We start from the raw sequence: 12,170 nt of genomic DNA, 5'->3' as shown, positions 1-12,170 counted from the left end.
GTGATGGTGATGATGGTGGAGGTGGTGGTGGTGGTGATGGTGGTGGTGGTGGACAGAATAGGATGGATAAGGGGAAGAGAAGACAGATCTTTGAGTTTGGCCACAGAGTAAGACTTCGTGTCCTGTTCTGAGAAACCCTCAGAGTTGATAGATTGTCATCACACCTGCAGAGGCGTTGCCATGGAAACCTGAAGCTGGGGTCACCTGCTGGTCTGTAGATAACAGGAACCCACTGAATCTATTTCTGAATCCAGTTTTGCTATTTGTCTGTCCTCAGGTACATTCCTCCCCCCGCCCCCCCCCCCCCCCGACACAGATCTCTCTCTCCCCATGCTACCACCTCCCTGCAGATCTGCAAGCCCTCGCTCAGGAGAGCAGTGGCATGCCAACTTCATGGAAGATGTGAGGCACAAAGCGTCACTCGGTGGGAAGAGGGAATGGGTGCCAGTGTTTGCTTTATAATCAAATTAAGGAAGAATTGTGTCTACTAATCAAATCATCTATCGCGCATGGATAACTGTGAAAGACTTGAGAAAAGCACACATTCGAATAATAAGGTAAAGGAGAAACAGTTAAAAAAAAAACAACTTAGTACTTAGTCTTGAAATGTGGCTAACGGAGCCCAGAGGAGACCTTGGCAGGGGACAGCAAGGGCATTTGGCAGGAGAAGGCACCCAGGCTGTAGCTTACATACTCTCCAAGAAACGCTGAAGTATTTCTGAGATTCTGACCCACAGAAACTGTCCTCTATTTCCCTGGTGGGAAGAAAAATAGGACTCCCATCTTTCAAAGAGCAATTCATGACTGGTGAGCCCCCTCCTTCCACTAGTTCCAATCTGCCCAGGAGAGTTTTTAGCAGCTGCCTGCAGAAAGGGCTCTTACCTCTGGAGGCTCTGGATCTGGTTTTTAGTTACCTAGTGTTTGGCCAGCAACCAAGTCACTTTCTTTCACCCGACCTCTGAAACTGTGATTGGTGGAGGAGCTACTTGGTCTGTAAATGCACCTTGAGCTCTAAAATTCAGTTGAATTCTCTCCTCTTTTTTTTTTTTTTCCTGCTTGCTGGTACCCGAAATATGAAGGTAGCTCCCATTTTCTGCTCATCGCACCACTATAAAATAAAACTATAGAATAAACTATAGAATAGCTGACATGATCGCTTCCCATGGTTCCCAGGGGAACTTCTGTCCCAATTTTCTAAGTGGAAGGTCAGGACTCTGAGAACCATATTTGCTCTACCTTCTCTCTGCTTTTCACCTAGAGGAAGTATGTGGCCCTAGGTTAGGGACTACATCGCTGAGTAGAATCAACAATGATGAAGAGGGAGGGGAAGGAGGTTGTGGCTCAGTGGTAGAGTGTTCACTCTAGCATACTCAAGGCCAGGATTCCATTCCTAGAATTCTCCCTCTCCCCCTAAAAAAGGAGAGCAAGAATGAACATGTTCTTTTGGGTGTTCATCTCACCGTCTGACTCCTGTTGTCCTCCACTCAGCCATGCTATCCAAACTCCCAAAGCTGTTCTGATCACGGGAAGGCCAGCAGCGCCCCTCACTTCAAGGCTTTCTAGGCCTGGGGAAAATCCATTTCCCTGTTGTTAGAGATCTATTGGCGCATGCGCTCTTCCACTGTTCTAGTTTACTCGTTAAGGCTTGAATGAGCGAGGGAGCGAGCTTATTAGCTCAGTGGCTCTCCTAGCTCCCATTAGGCCATGCTCCAAAAGGCACTTTGGAAAGTTCTACTCCACCAAAGAGTTCTTCAGGAAATTGAAGAGTAAAAGAAATAAATTAAAACCAATGAGAGAACATTTTAAGTTTCAAATATTAAAAACAAAAACAAAACAAATCTTACTCTCTTAATGATGCACAATTGGTAAAGTTGAATCTTTCCGATAAATTCCAAGAAGGGAAAGAGAACATCACATGGACAACGAAGACATCTGGAAGGAAAGCGGGGGAGAGAACATCATCTATGGTGGATTGTTGCTATCATGAAACATAGCTGTAGCTGCAAAGATAGATAAATAAATAAATACTTCCGTCTTCTCTGCATAGAGGGCAGGCTTGTGCCAGCTGTTTGCTAACATTCCGATCAGTATGTGGCTCCTTCCCCCACGGGCCATTCATGTCAGACAACCACAGTGCACAGCACAAGCTTCTGAACAGACTGAGCCTAACGCTAGCTCCAAGGCTCCCATGGATAATCACCAGGAAAAGCCATTTTACAGCCCATTTACATCTCATATTCTCCCTGGGATCACTATCTCAGCTTGTAATTGGCCAAGGCATGAGAATAAAACAAGTCATCGAGCAAGAAGCGCCTAGAATATGAAAACCAGAGCATTGGGAAAGAAATCCTTTTCCTTCAGAAAAATCCATACTCTGCAAATATTTACCTAACAAACTCGAATGTGCACTTTCCCAAAGCAGTTATTGGTGATCTTCTTGAAGTCAGCTGTTGGCAAATCTACGATGAACATCGTCTTGTTTGGCTTTGAAAAGCTACCCAGTGATTAGAAAACCCTCAAAATATGGATGAAGTGTGTGCTAAGTCAGCACTACAGACGTGTAATGGTTTCCATATCCCCTTCAACATTCATACCCGATCCAAAACAGTCACGCCCAACCCCATCTGTCTATCAGAATCACTGGAGAATCTAGAAAAGCATAGGTTCTGGGGTCCTGCTCCTGGATATCCTGGTTTGGTAGGCCTGGGATGGATGCAAGAATATGTGGGTTGCAATGCTCCCCACATAGCAATAATATAGACACAGGTTTGCGGTTGTGGCCATAGTAGTACCTTTCAAACCCTGTGCAGTCTAGAGGCCAGTGTTTTTGATAGCTTTCTACTAAAATGGATTAATGAGGGTAGTAGATGATAGTTGTGTGTGTGTGTGTGTGTGTGTGTGTGTGTGTATACATGTATGTACGTGCATGCACCAGAACCAGGGCTTAAACTTAGGGCTTTGTACTCTCTTCCAGTTTATTGGCTCACAGCCCATGCACTACCAATTGAGCCATGCCTCCAGTCTAGGTGGTTAATGAGAGATGGAGTCTTGTGGACTTTTCTGCACAGGTGAGCGTCAAACTGTAATCTTTCCAGTCTCAACCTCCTAAATAGCTAAGATTACAGTATCTGGCTGATACCTTTTTTAGTGTACTAGTTTTGGGGCTTGAACTCAAGGCCTGGGTAATACCTTTGAGCTTTTTTTTTTTTTTAATTGTTTTTTTTTTTTTTGGGTCCGGTCATGGGGCCTGAACTCTGGGCCTGGGTGCTGTCCCTCAGCTCTTCAGCTCAAGGCTAGCACCCTACCACTTGAGCCACAGCGCCACTTCCGGCTTTTTTCTTTTTGCTTGTATGGTGCTGCGGAATGGAACCCAGGGCCTCAGGCATGCAAGGCAAGCGCTCTACCACTGAGCCACCTTCCCAGCACCTTTGAGCTTTTAAACTCCCCCGCCCCTCCCCCAAGGCTAGCACCCTACCACCTGAAGCCATGCCTCCACTTTTGGCTTTTTGGTGATAAATTGGAGATAAGAGTCTCAATGACTTTCCTATCTGGGCTGACTTTGAAACACAATTCTCATATCTCAGCCTCCTGAGTAGCTGGGATTATAGCTATTAGCCACTGGTATACCTGGCTCAATGATGTATTTTTAAATCTCAACAAAATAATAAATTAGCCCTACTTTATTGGCACCCCTAAATTTTCTTATCAAAATTTTATTAGTGCGCGGTTCTCAAAGTCTAAGGACTCTGACTATCAGGTGCTTGTTTGTGGCAATAAAACTGACTGTATAGTCAGAATTTCATATAACATTCTGCTCACATAAAGTAGGTTTATATGAAATGATCGTCCTCTGTTCTGAAGACAAGGAGGCTTAGAAGGCTGACATGACCTCTTGGCAGGAGCATCTGAACAGACACTTGATGAATGTTAGCAGAATGAACATATGGAGGCTAAGTACTGAGAGACTCCCAGAGAAAATACATTGCCACAGAATTGACAGTGTCCAGTGATAATGCCTGCAGAAGTCATTCTTCACTGAGAATCAACTATGCACAAAGCATTGGGAATATCACAAGGCAATGAATATTCATGATCTCTGCTCTGGAAGCATTTGTAGTTCTTCTGGAAGAGGTAGAATACCTTAGGTAAAGGATATAGCAATAATAGCATAGCCAAATCAACAGCAAGTACCTTAATCTAAGCTACAGGTATGTGCTGAGGACCACTGGTGTTACAGAATGACCAGACTGTCAGAACAGAACCTGGCAAGGCTGTCTGGGAAAGATGACTTTCCCCTCGTGCTTCCAAGCATAAGGGAAACAGGGCTGAGTGGAAGGCATAAAGCCATTTAAAGAAGGTCATGGACCAAGTTCTAGCAGTGGCCTCTGGCTGGTTAAGGACCAGAGGTAGAAACGCACCTATTTGATTGCTCTAGAACAAGGGCAGGTGAAAGGTTGAAAGAAATTTGATGGAGGTTCTAAAATCAGCCAATTAGCTTTATAAGTCAATCTCAAATACTTTAGATCAGATTTTATAGGTGAGCGAGTTCTGCATCTTAATTAGCTAAATTAACCAGAAGTGCATTATAAAGGCTTCACAGTGTGGAAAAAGTAGGAAATGGAGGTAATTTTCCAAGCAGTTCTCACCTACACAGCTACCATGAGTCTACTGGCTACAGGGCATTGTTGAGCTCAGGGCTCTGGCACTAGATTCCCTTTAGAGAAATGAAGGACCAAGTGAGGTCTATAGTCTGAATGCTAAAGTGGCTTCAAAACTTTTGTGTTGGGATTGATGTCCAATTTGCTAGTATTAGGAGGTGAAGCCTCTGACCTCATGAATGCAACTGGAACACTTATAGGGGAGGCTGCAGAGAGATTTCTTGCTTCTTCTGCCCCATAACAACAAGATACCATCTACAAAGCAGAGAGCAACTCTCAGCAGACACTGACTGTATTAGTAATTTGATCTTGGATTACTCAGTCTATAAAACTATCTGTCGGGGCAATGGTGGCTCACACTGTAATCCTAGCTAAGAAGGAGGCTGAGATCTGAGGATCATGGTTCAAAGCCAGCCTAGGCAGGAAAGTCTGTGAGACTCTTATCTCCAATAAACCACTCAGAAAACTGGAAGTGTGCTATGGCTCAAATGGTAGAGCACTAGCCTTGAGCTGAAGAGCTGAGGGACAGTACCAGGCCCAGAGTTCAAGCCCCATGACCGACAAAAAAAACAAAAACAAAAACAAAAACAAAAGAAAAACCTGTCTGGCCTCTGGCTAGAGTACTCATATCCTGGTTCAACTAGGCTCACCCTCCAGTTGTACTTGGACTGATACCACTTCCTTCAGGAAGCTTTGCTACCTTCCCTATCCTAGCTCCAAACTGGTGGCTTATTCATGTGTTTCCCATGATGCTCTAGTGCTCTGGATTTATACTGAATTGTAATGAGCTGCTTGTTGGTCTCCATTCTAGTAGCTTATAAATACTATGACCAGGGGTCAGCTCAGTCTTTTTCAGTCACCATATCCTGAACACATATGCTCAACAAGTACTTCCTGCATAGATGGAGGTATGCAATAGACTTCTGCTGTCAGAAGACTGGCTGCAATACGTATTCATCTGACCAATAGCATTTCAGATTTCAGATCTCTGAATTATTTGAGCTGTTTGGGGAGAGTCAACCAATGGTGTCTGGCTTTACTGCTTACACGGCAGTCTCAGTCACTGTCCAGTCATAACTGATAGCAGGGTGCTAGAGTCAACAAATGAGGTAGGACAGAGGTGCAGTTCCTAGGTGGGAACTAATAAGTAGGGAGGGAGGGAGCATACAGAGGATACTATTCAGATCCCTGGTGCTTTTCCTTGCTTCCTTGGATTAGCTAAGCCTGGGCATCGCCCTTGACTTTGTAACACAATCAGGAGGAGTGTACATACTATAGCTTGGTCTGGTCGGGATACTGCAGGTACAGGTCCGGTTCTGCTGACTTTTGCCCTGGCAGAGCACCTTGCTGGTATCCACATTCCTCACCACACACTCTGAGTGTCTTGGAGAGAAGCTTCCTGCTATGGTCACCGTGGTCTGTGAAGACATAGAAAACATAATTGGTTTTGTATCATCGCTCTCTATCAACTTACCTTTGATCTATAAGGGAAAAGGGAGTTTCTCAGATGAGTGGATGGATATAAATGTTTTCTTTATTTGACTTGCTCTTTTCTGAATCCCATGTTCTTATTCTTTGACCAGATTTCTGATGTGTGTGTATTTTTTAATCAGTTTTTAACAGTTCTCTGGATAGTATAGATATTCATCCTTATGTCATATTTCTGACTCATATTCTCTCTTCATCTCGTTTGTCTTGTAACTTTTATCTGTGGAATCTTTTACACTCACGCAACATATTTTTATGCAATAAAATACAAGTTTCTTGTCTTGATCACGAAGCTTTTTCCAAACCCTAGTGTATGACAAGTATAAGATTGTTCCATTGTCTTTATTGTTTTAGCTTATAAACGTCTATCTTTAAATCCATCTGGAATTTATTTCTATATATAGTATGAGATAAGAGTCCATTTTCATTTTCGTCCAGATGGTTAATCAATTATATCGCGGCCATTTACTTAAAAAAAACACAAAAATCTTTCTTTTCCTACTGAACCAAGATATCATTCTTGTCATAGATTATATTACCACATATTTGGAAGCTATTTCTGAATGCTGTTCCATTCCCAAATCTATTGATCTACTTCTATTCTAGTGTCACCAAGGTTTTACTACTGTGGCTTTAAATATATTTAACATCTGATAAAGCACACCTCTCTATATTCCTTTTTTCATAATCATGAGCTTTCCTAGACATTATTCATCCACATGAGCTTTAAACTCGTTTTATACAAAGAGGATAGGGGGAACGTGCACCCTACTTGGGTAATTCTAAATACGCACGTTTGTTTTAGGAAAAATGTATGTACAGATGAATTCCTATCCAAACAGAGGATTTTGCTTTTATTTATTGCTCTTTGATCCAAGGTTTATTTAAGAGGATGCATGATGCCATTTGGAGGGAGGCGTGTGTGTGTGTGTGTGTGTGCTTGTATATATATTGGTATATATATACAGGGGCAGAGCAATTTCAAAGCCATAAGGGAAATCTTCCCCAGTGACTTAACTCAATGGACAAGGCAGCCAGGTCTCCTGTTTAGAAGGGAAATTAAAGGGATTGACACACCAGCATGAATGCACTGGTGTTATAGAAGCCTATGGGGAGTCTGGTAGGAAGCTGGACTAAGATTAAGGAACTAGGAATGGAGGAAAGGCTCACTCTGTCACCTGTGATAGGATGGAGAGGAATAGTCCCAATAACCTGGGAGATGTCATTTGTTAGATTTGACCTCTGCCCAGACATTCTGCTCTGTCACCTAACCTCTGCTGCCTTCCTGCCATACCAGGAGCTTACACTTGTATTTCTAGTTTTCAAAATACTTTTTCTTAGTCATAGAATCATGCCAGAAGACAGCAAGTTCTTTCAGTTCAACTTCACCAGGACTGATGACCCATCATTTCCAGGAAACTTAACTGTAGGAGTGAATCCAAGTCACTCCCACTGGTCATCCTCACAGGTCCTTCCTGACCTGTCATTCATGCTGACTTCTCCAACCCACATTTACATCTGCAGCACATATCCTAGTCCATGACCATATCTTGTATCAAATACACATCCTAACATTCCTTGCTTGAGCATTAGAACATGAGTATCAGAAAGTCTTTACAAATCCTATTCTCATCAACTCTCAATTTTTCCCTCATTTTCCTTCTAGTTCTCATACAGTGTTTATAATCATTCCATTTATTTATTGCATAGGTAAGTAGCAAGTCCTTAACATAGCCAGATACTATACAGCATGCTTAATAAGTGAACCAAAAGACTACAGTTTTCACCCTTAGAGAGCCTGCAGACTAGTAGAAGCATATGAACTAGGAGACTAGTTACCAGGTACTAAGAGATGATCAAAAAGTAATAAAAGCCTGAGTTGAGATAGCACAGTGGGACTAGAAAGAATTGGATTGCATCAAGAAACTCTTTAGAGGGAGCCTAACAGGATTGGAAGTGGAGATGAAGGTATCAAGGATTACAGTGAGCAGCTAGAGGGATGGTGGTATCACAGGGACCCAAGCCAGAGAGGAAACATACCAAGGGAGAGGCAGACTTTGAATGGAAGATCAAGAGTTCAATTCTGGATATATTTAGTTGTAGATACTTATGTGATCATCAAGAAGATATGTCAGGTTGAATGTAGGCCTGGCACTCAGAGGACTAACCTGGGTTGTAGACAAAAGCAATATGAATATAGTCAATACATAAAGCTATGGGAGTGGGTAAGCCTGTCTGTTGGTAAAGTATAGAATAAGGAAAGGAAGAGCTCAAGTTGGGTTTTACATAGCTCCACTCCTAAGGGTCAAGTAGAGAGGAACCAGGCGGGAGGCTGAGACTTGACTAGAGAGGAAGAAAAGAGTGGTGAGGGTATGTCATGGAAGAGAATGGAAAACGAGCTTTAAGAACGCTACCAATAAACCAAGTTAGAAGAGAAAGGACCTATAGGGCCTGTAGAATAATTACATGGAGTTCATTAGGGAAACTGGCAAAAACAGGTTCAGAGGAACAGTGAGATTGAAATTGTAGAGGATAGCGCAGAATTTCAGGTATTGTGGACAGGGAGCAGTCCGGGAGTTGAAGGTTGTTTTGTGTGACTTCAGGTTCCAGGCAGGTAGTGGTTAAAAAGCTGAAGCATAGGTATAAGAAAACAAATATGGGAATCCGACCCAGGCTCAACTGGGCAAAGAGAGAGAAGACACATCACAGTAAATCAGATGGGTACAGAGATAGGTGGAGTGTTAATTAGATGGCAATAGACTAGGGTCAAAGAGCTCAGAATTCTATCAGGTCCCGATGCAATAATCTTACTTTTACTTAGCCTTTCTCCTGATTGATGAGCAGATTACCTATTTCCAGACTTCTACTTCTATAAATGCTATTGCAATGGTGTCTTCATGCTTAGGGTTCTTTTTTCAAGTTACCTCTCTGGGATCCTACGTCTGGAACCAGCGTTTCAAATAGAATGAATATATTTATGATTTTTGGATCATACTGCCAAATTGCTTTCCAAAAAGATTGTGTTAATTGGCATCTCCAACACTGGTGTTAGCATAATATATTATTGCTTTAATTTGTATTTATTTCATAACTAGTGAGGTTGAACATATTTCCATATTTATATCTACTTTTCTGAATCTCCTCTCATGAGGATATATATATATATGTATATATATATATATATACATATACACCTTTGCCCACTTATTATGGGATGTCTTAGTGATATTTTTCTTTCTTCCTGGCTTTATTATAATTAATATTTTGTCTGTAAAAATATTTTCCTGAACTGTTTGCTTTATTTAACTCTTATTTTTTCTTGCTTAGATTTTTTTTTTTTAAGGAAGTCAAAGTCTGGAGGAATGGCCCATATACTTTGTTTACATGTGTGAGGCCCTGGGTACAATATCTAGAACTTAAAAAAAAGAAATCAACTATACGAGTATTTCCTTTTGTTATTAAACACTTTATTGCTAGGAAAATTACCATATTTTCAAATGATCTATTGTTAAATTCCATTTTTCTGTTAGTTCTGTAATATAACTTCATAGACTTTCCTTAATTAGCCTAATTTTTTTTGTCAGTTGTGGGGCTTGAACTCAGGGCCTGGGCACTGTCCCTAACCCTCTTCGTGCTCAAGGCTAGCACTCTACCTGTTAAGCCACAGTGCCACTTTCAGTGGTTAATGAGAAATAAGTCAGTCTTACAGGGTCTTTCCTGCCAGGGCTGTCTTTGAACCACAATTCTCCTGAGTAGCTAGCATTACAGCCATTTGCTACTAGTGCCCGCTAAACTTTTTTATATTTAATGTGAAATATGGATCAGATTAGGTTTCTATAGTATAGGCCAGTATTTAATACTTTCTTATTAAATAATTATTTTGTTTCCTCTTATCATATCTGTTCTGTAATATAATTTTTATATTTATTTATGAGCTATATTCTATCATTCTTGATTATTATTTTTAAAATTAGAACATGGGGGCTGGGAAGGTGGCTCAGTGGTAGAGTGCTTGCCTTGCATGCCTGAGGCCCTGGGTTTGATTCCTCAGCACCATATAAGCAAAAAGAAAAAAGCCGGAAGTGGCGCTATGGCTCAAGTGGTAGAGCACTAGCCTTGAGCTGAAGAGCTAAGGGACAGCACCCAGGCCCAGAGTTCAGGCCCCAGTACTGGACCCAAAAAAAAAAAATTAAAACATGGACTAAATTATTGTGACATACATATATACAACAATATATACCTTCAACATAGAATATACACTTAGATATGTTTGTAATCCAGTGGGAGTGGTTGTGCCTAAATAATTTTTTTCCAATATATGCTTTGAATCGTCTCCATCAGTTTAGATTATATTGGAGGAATGAGTATTTTGATGCCTATTCAATTTTCACTGAATTACATGAAATCTAGAAAAATTAGTTAGAGAAGAAGGAATATCATAGTAATATTTTTTTCACTACGGTATGTAAAATGTTTCTAGATATATTCAAGATTTCATATTTTGCAAGAAAATAAGCAATATATATTTATTTATTGGTTGTTGTTTATATTTTGTGTGTGTGTGTGCACATGTGCACGTGCACACGCACACGCACACTGCTTGAACTCAGGGCCTGGGCACTATCCCTAAGCTTTATTTTGCTTAAGACTAGCACTCTACCACTTGAGCCACAGCTCACCCTCTGACTTTTTGGGGTTAACTGGATATAAAAACCTCATGGATTTTCCTGCTTCCACTGGCCTCAAAACGCAGTCCTCAGATTTCAGCTTCCTAAGTAGCTAGGATTATAGGCCTGAGCCACTACCAGCACCTGGCAATATTCACATTTTTAGTTGATAAGGTTAAACTATAACAAGATCATACACAGCCTCAACAGACCCAGTTTTGCTCTCTAGTTAGTACCAGGAAGAATGGATTAAGGTAAACTGTTATGAAGCCCAAGTCACTCATTTTAGTATTTTTTTCCAACATGTGTCTCCTGGTAGAAGTGCTGTATATATACATTACTCTTTTGTTTGTGCTTGAATATTTCTGCTGTTTTCATGAATGGTATTTGTTCTATGAATGAAAGTTAAACGCTTTACCTAACACATAGCATGATTATTGATTCCAAAGTATTTATTGAGCATTACATCACTTCAATTTATGTAATTTGAATTTGAATTTAATTTGAATAGGTTTGGGGGGGGGGAATAGAACTGAGATTTGAACTCGGGACCTCAAGCTTGCTAAGCAGGTGCTCTACAGCTAAGCCATGCCTGCAGCCCTTTTTTGGTCTGGTTATTTTTTGAAATACGGTCTTGCCTTCCTGCCCAGGCATACATCTGAACCATGATTCACCTGTTTCAGGCTTCCCGTCATAACTGGTATCACAGGAATTCCCTACCACGTGGGCTGAGAATTGGTCTTATGTATTCCTGGGCTGCCTTGGAACCACCATCCTTTTGATTTTAGCTTCCAAAGTAGCTAGAATTATAGGTGTGAGCCACCTGCACCTGGATTATTAGAATAGTTTTTATTCTTATTTTTTTAATTTTTGGGCCCTGGAGATCAGGCCCTAGTGTATGTTAAGCACAAGCTCTTCGACTGAGTTAGTTTACAGCTCCAGATCTTAGATTGTTTCAAAAGTGAATATATGTATGTTCGGCTGATAGGTAACAATTTAACATTAGCAAATCAGGGCATTTTTCTGTATTTCAACATCCCAGAAATAGTGATTTCTGTTATTTATTTCTTACATTCTAGCACTGAACAGAACTGGAAAAGTGGTGTTGATAATAGCAGGGATGGTAGAATTTCTTGTTTCAGTTATGATTTGTAAGAGTGCTTCTAGTATCTCACCTTTAGGGAACATGGTGTTTGGTGAGATGCTTTTCTTCATAAATCTTTTATACATTTATTGACATACAACATGGTACAGAATGTTAAAAGCTCTGTACGGTTATATAAACCTGGATAGTGTGAAAATGGGCTGGTGGTATGGATGATGATGGAAGTGAGGCTTCTTGTTTTCTTTTCCACTG

The 12,170-nt window shown here is 41.0% G+C and overlaps 1 protein-coding gene across 1 annotated transcript in view; it reads right to left on the bottom strand.

Moving 5' to 3' along the window:
• The window catches only part of Plxnc1 (plexin C1), a 150,900-nt gene that overhangs the window by 75,565 nt on the left and 63,165 nt on the right, over positions 1 to 12,170 (bottom strand). Inside the window, exons 6-7 of the mRNA XM_042693085.1 lie at positions 5,932 to 6,076; positions 1,845 to 1,932 (exon numbers count right to left, since the gene is read on the bottom strand). Coding sequence (XP_042549019.1) covers positions 1,845 to 1,932; positions 5,932 to 6,076 — 233 coding nt within the window. The remainder of the gene's footprint in view (positions 1 to 1,844; positions 1,933 to 5,931; positions 6,077 to 12,170) is intronic.

Source organism: Dipodomys spectabilis, unplaced genomic scaffold (assembly GCF_019054845.1).
Source record: "Dipodomys spectabilis isolate Male_0828 unplaced genomic scaffold, ASM1905484v1 ptg000163l, whole genome shotgun sequence".
Lineage (NCBI taxonomy): Eukaryota > Metazoa > Chordata > Mammalia > Rodentia > Heteromyidae > Dipodomys > Dipodomys spectabilis.
This window is presented reverse-complemented; position numbering and strand designations above follow the sequence as displayed.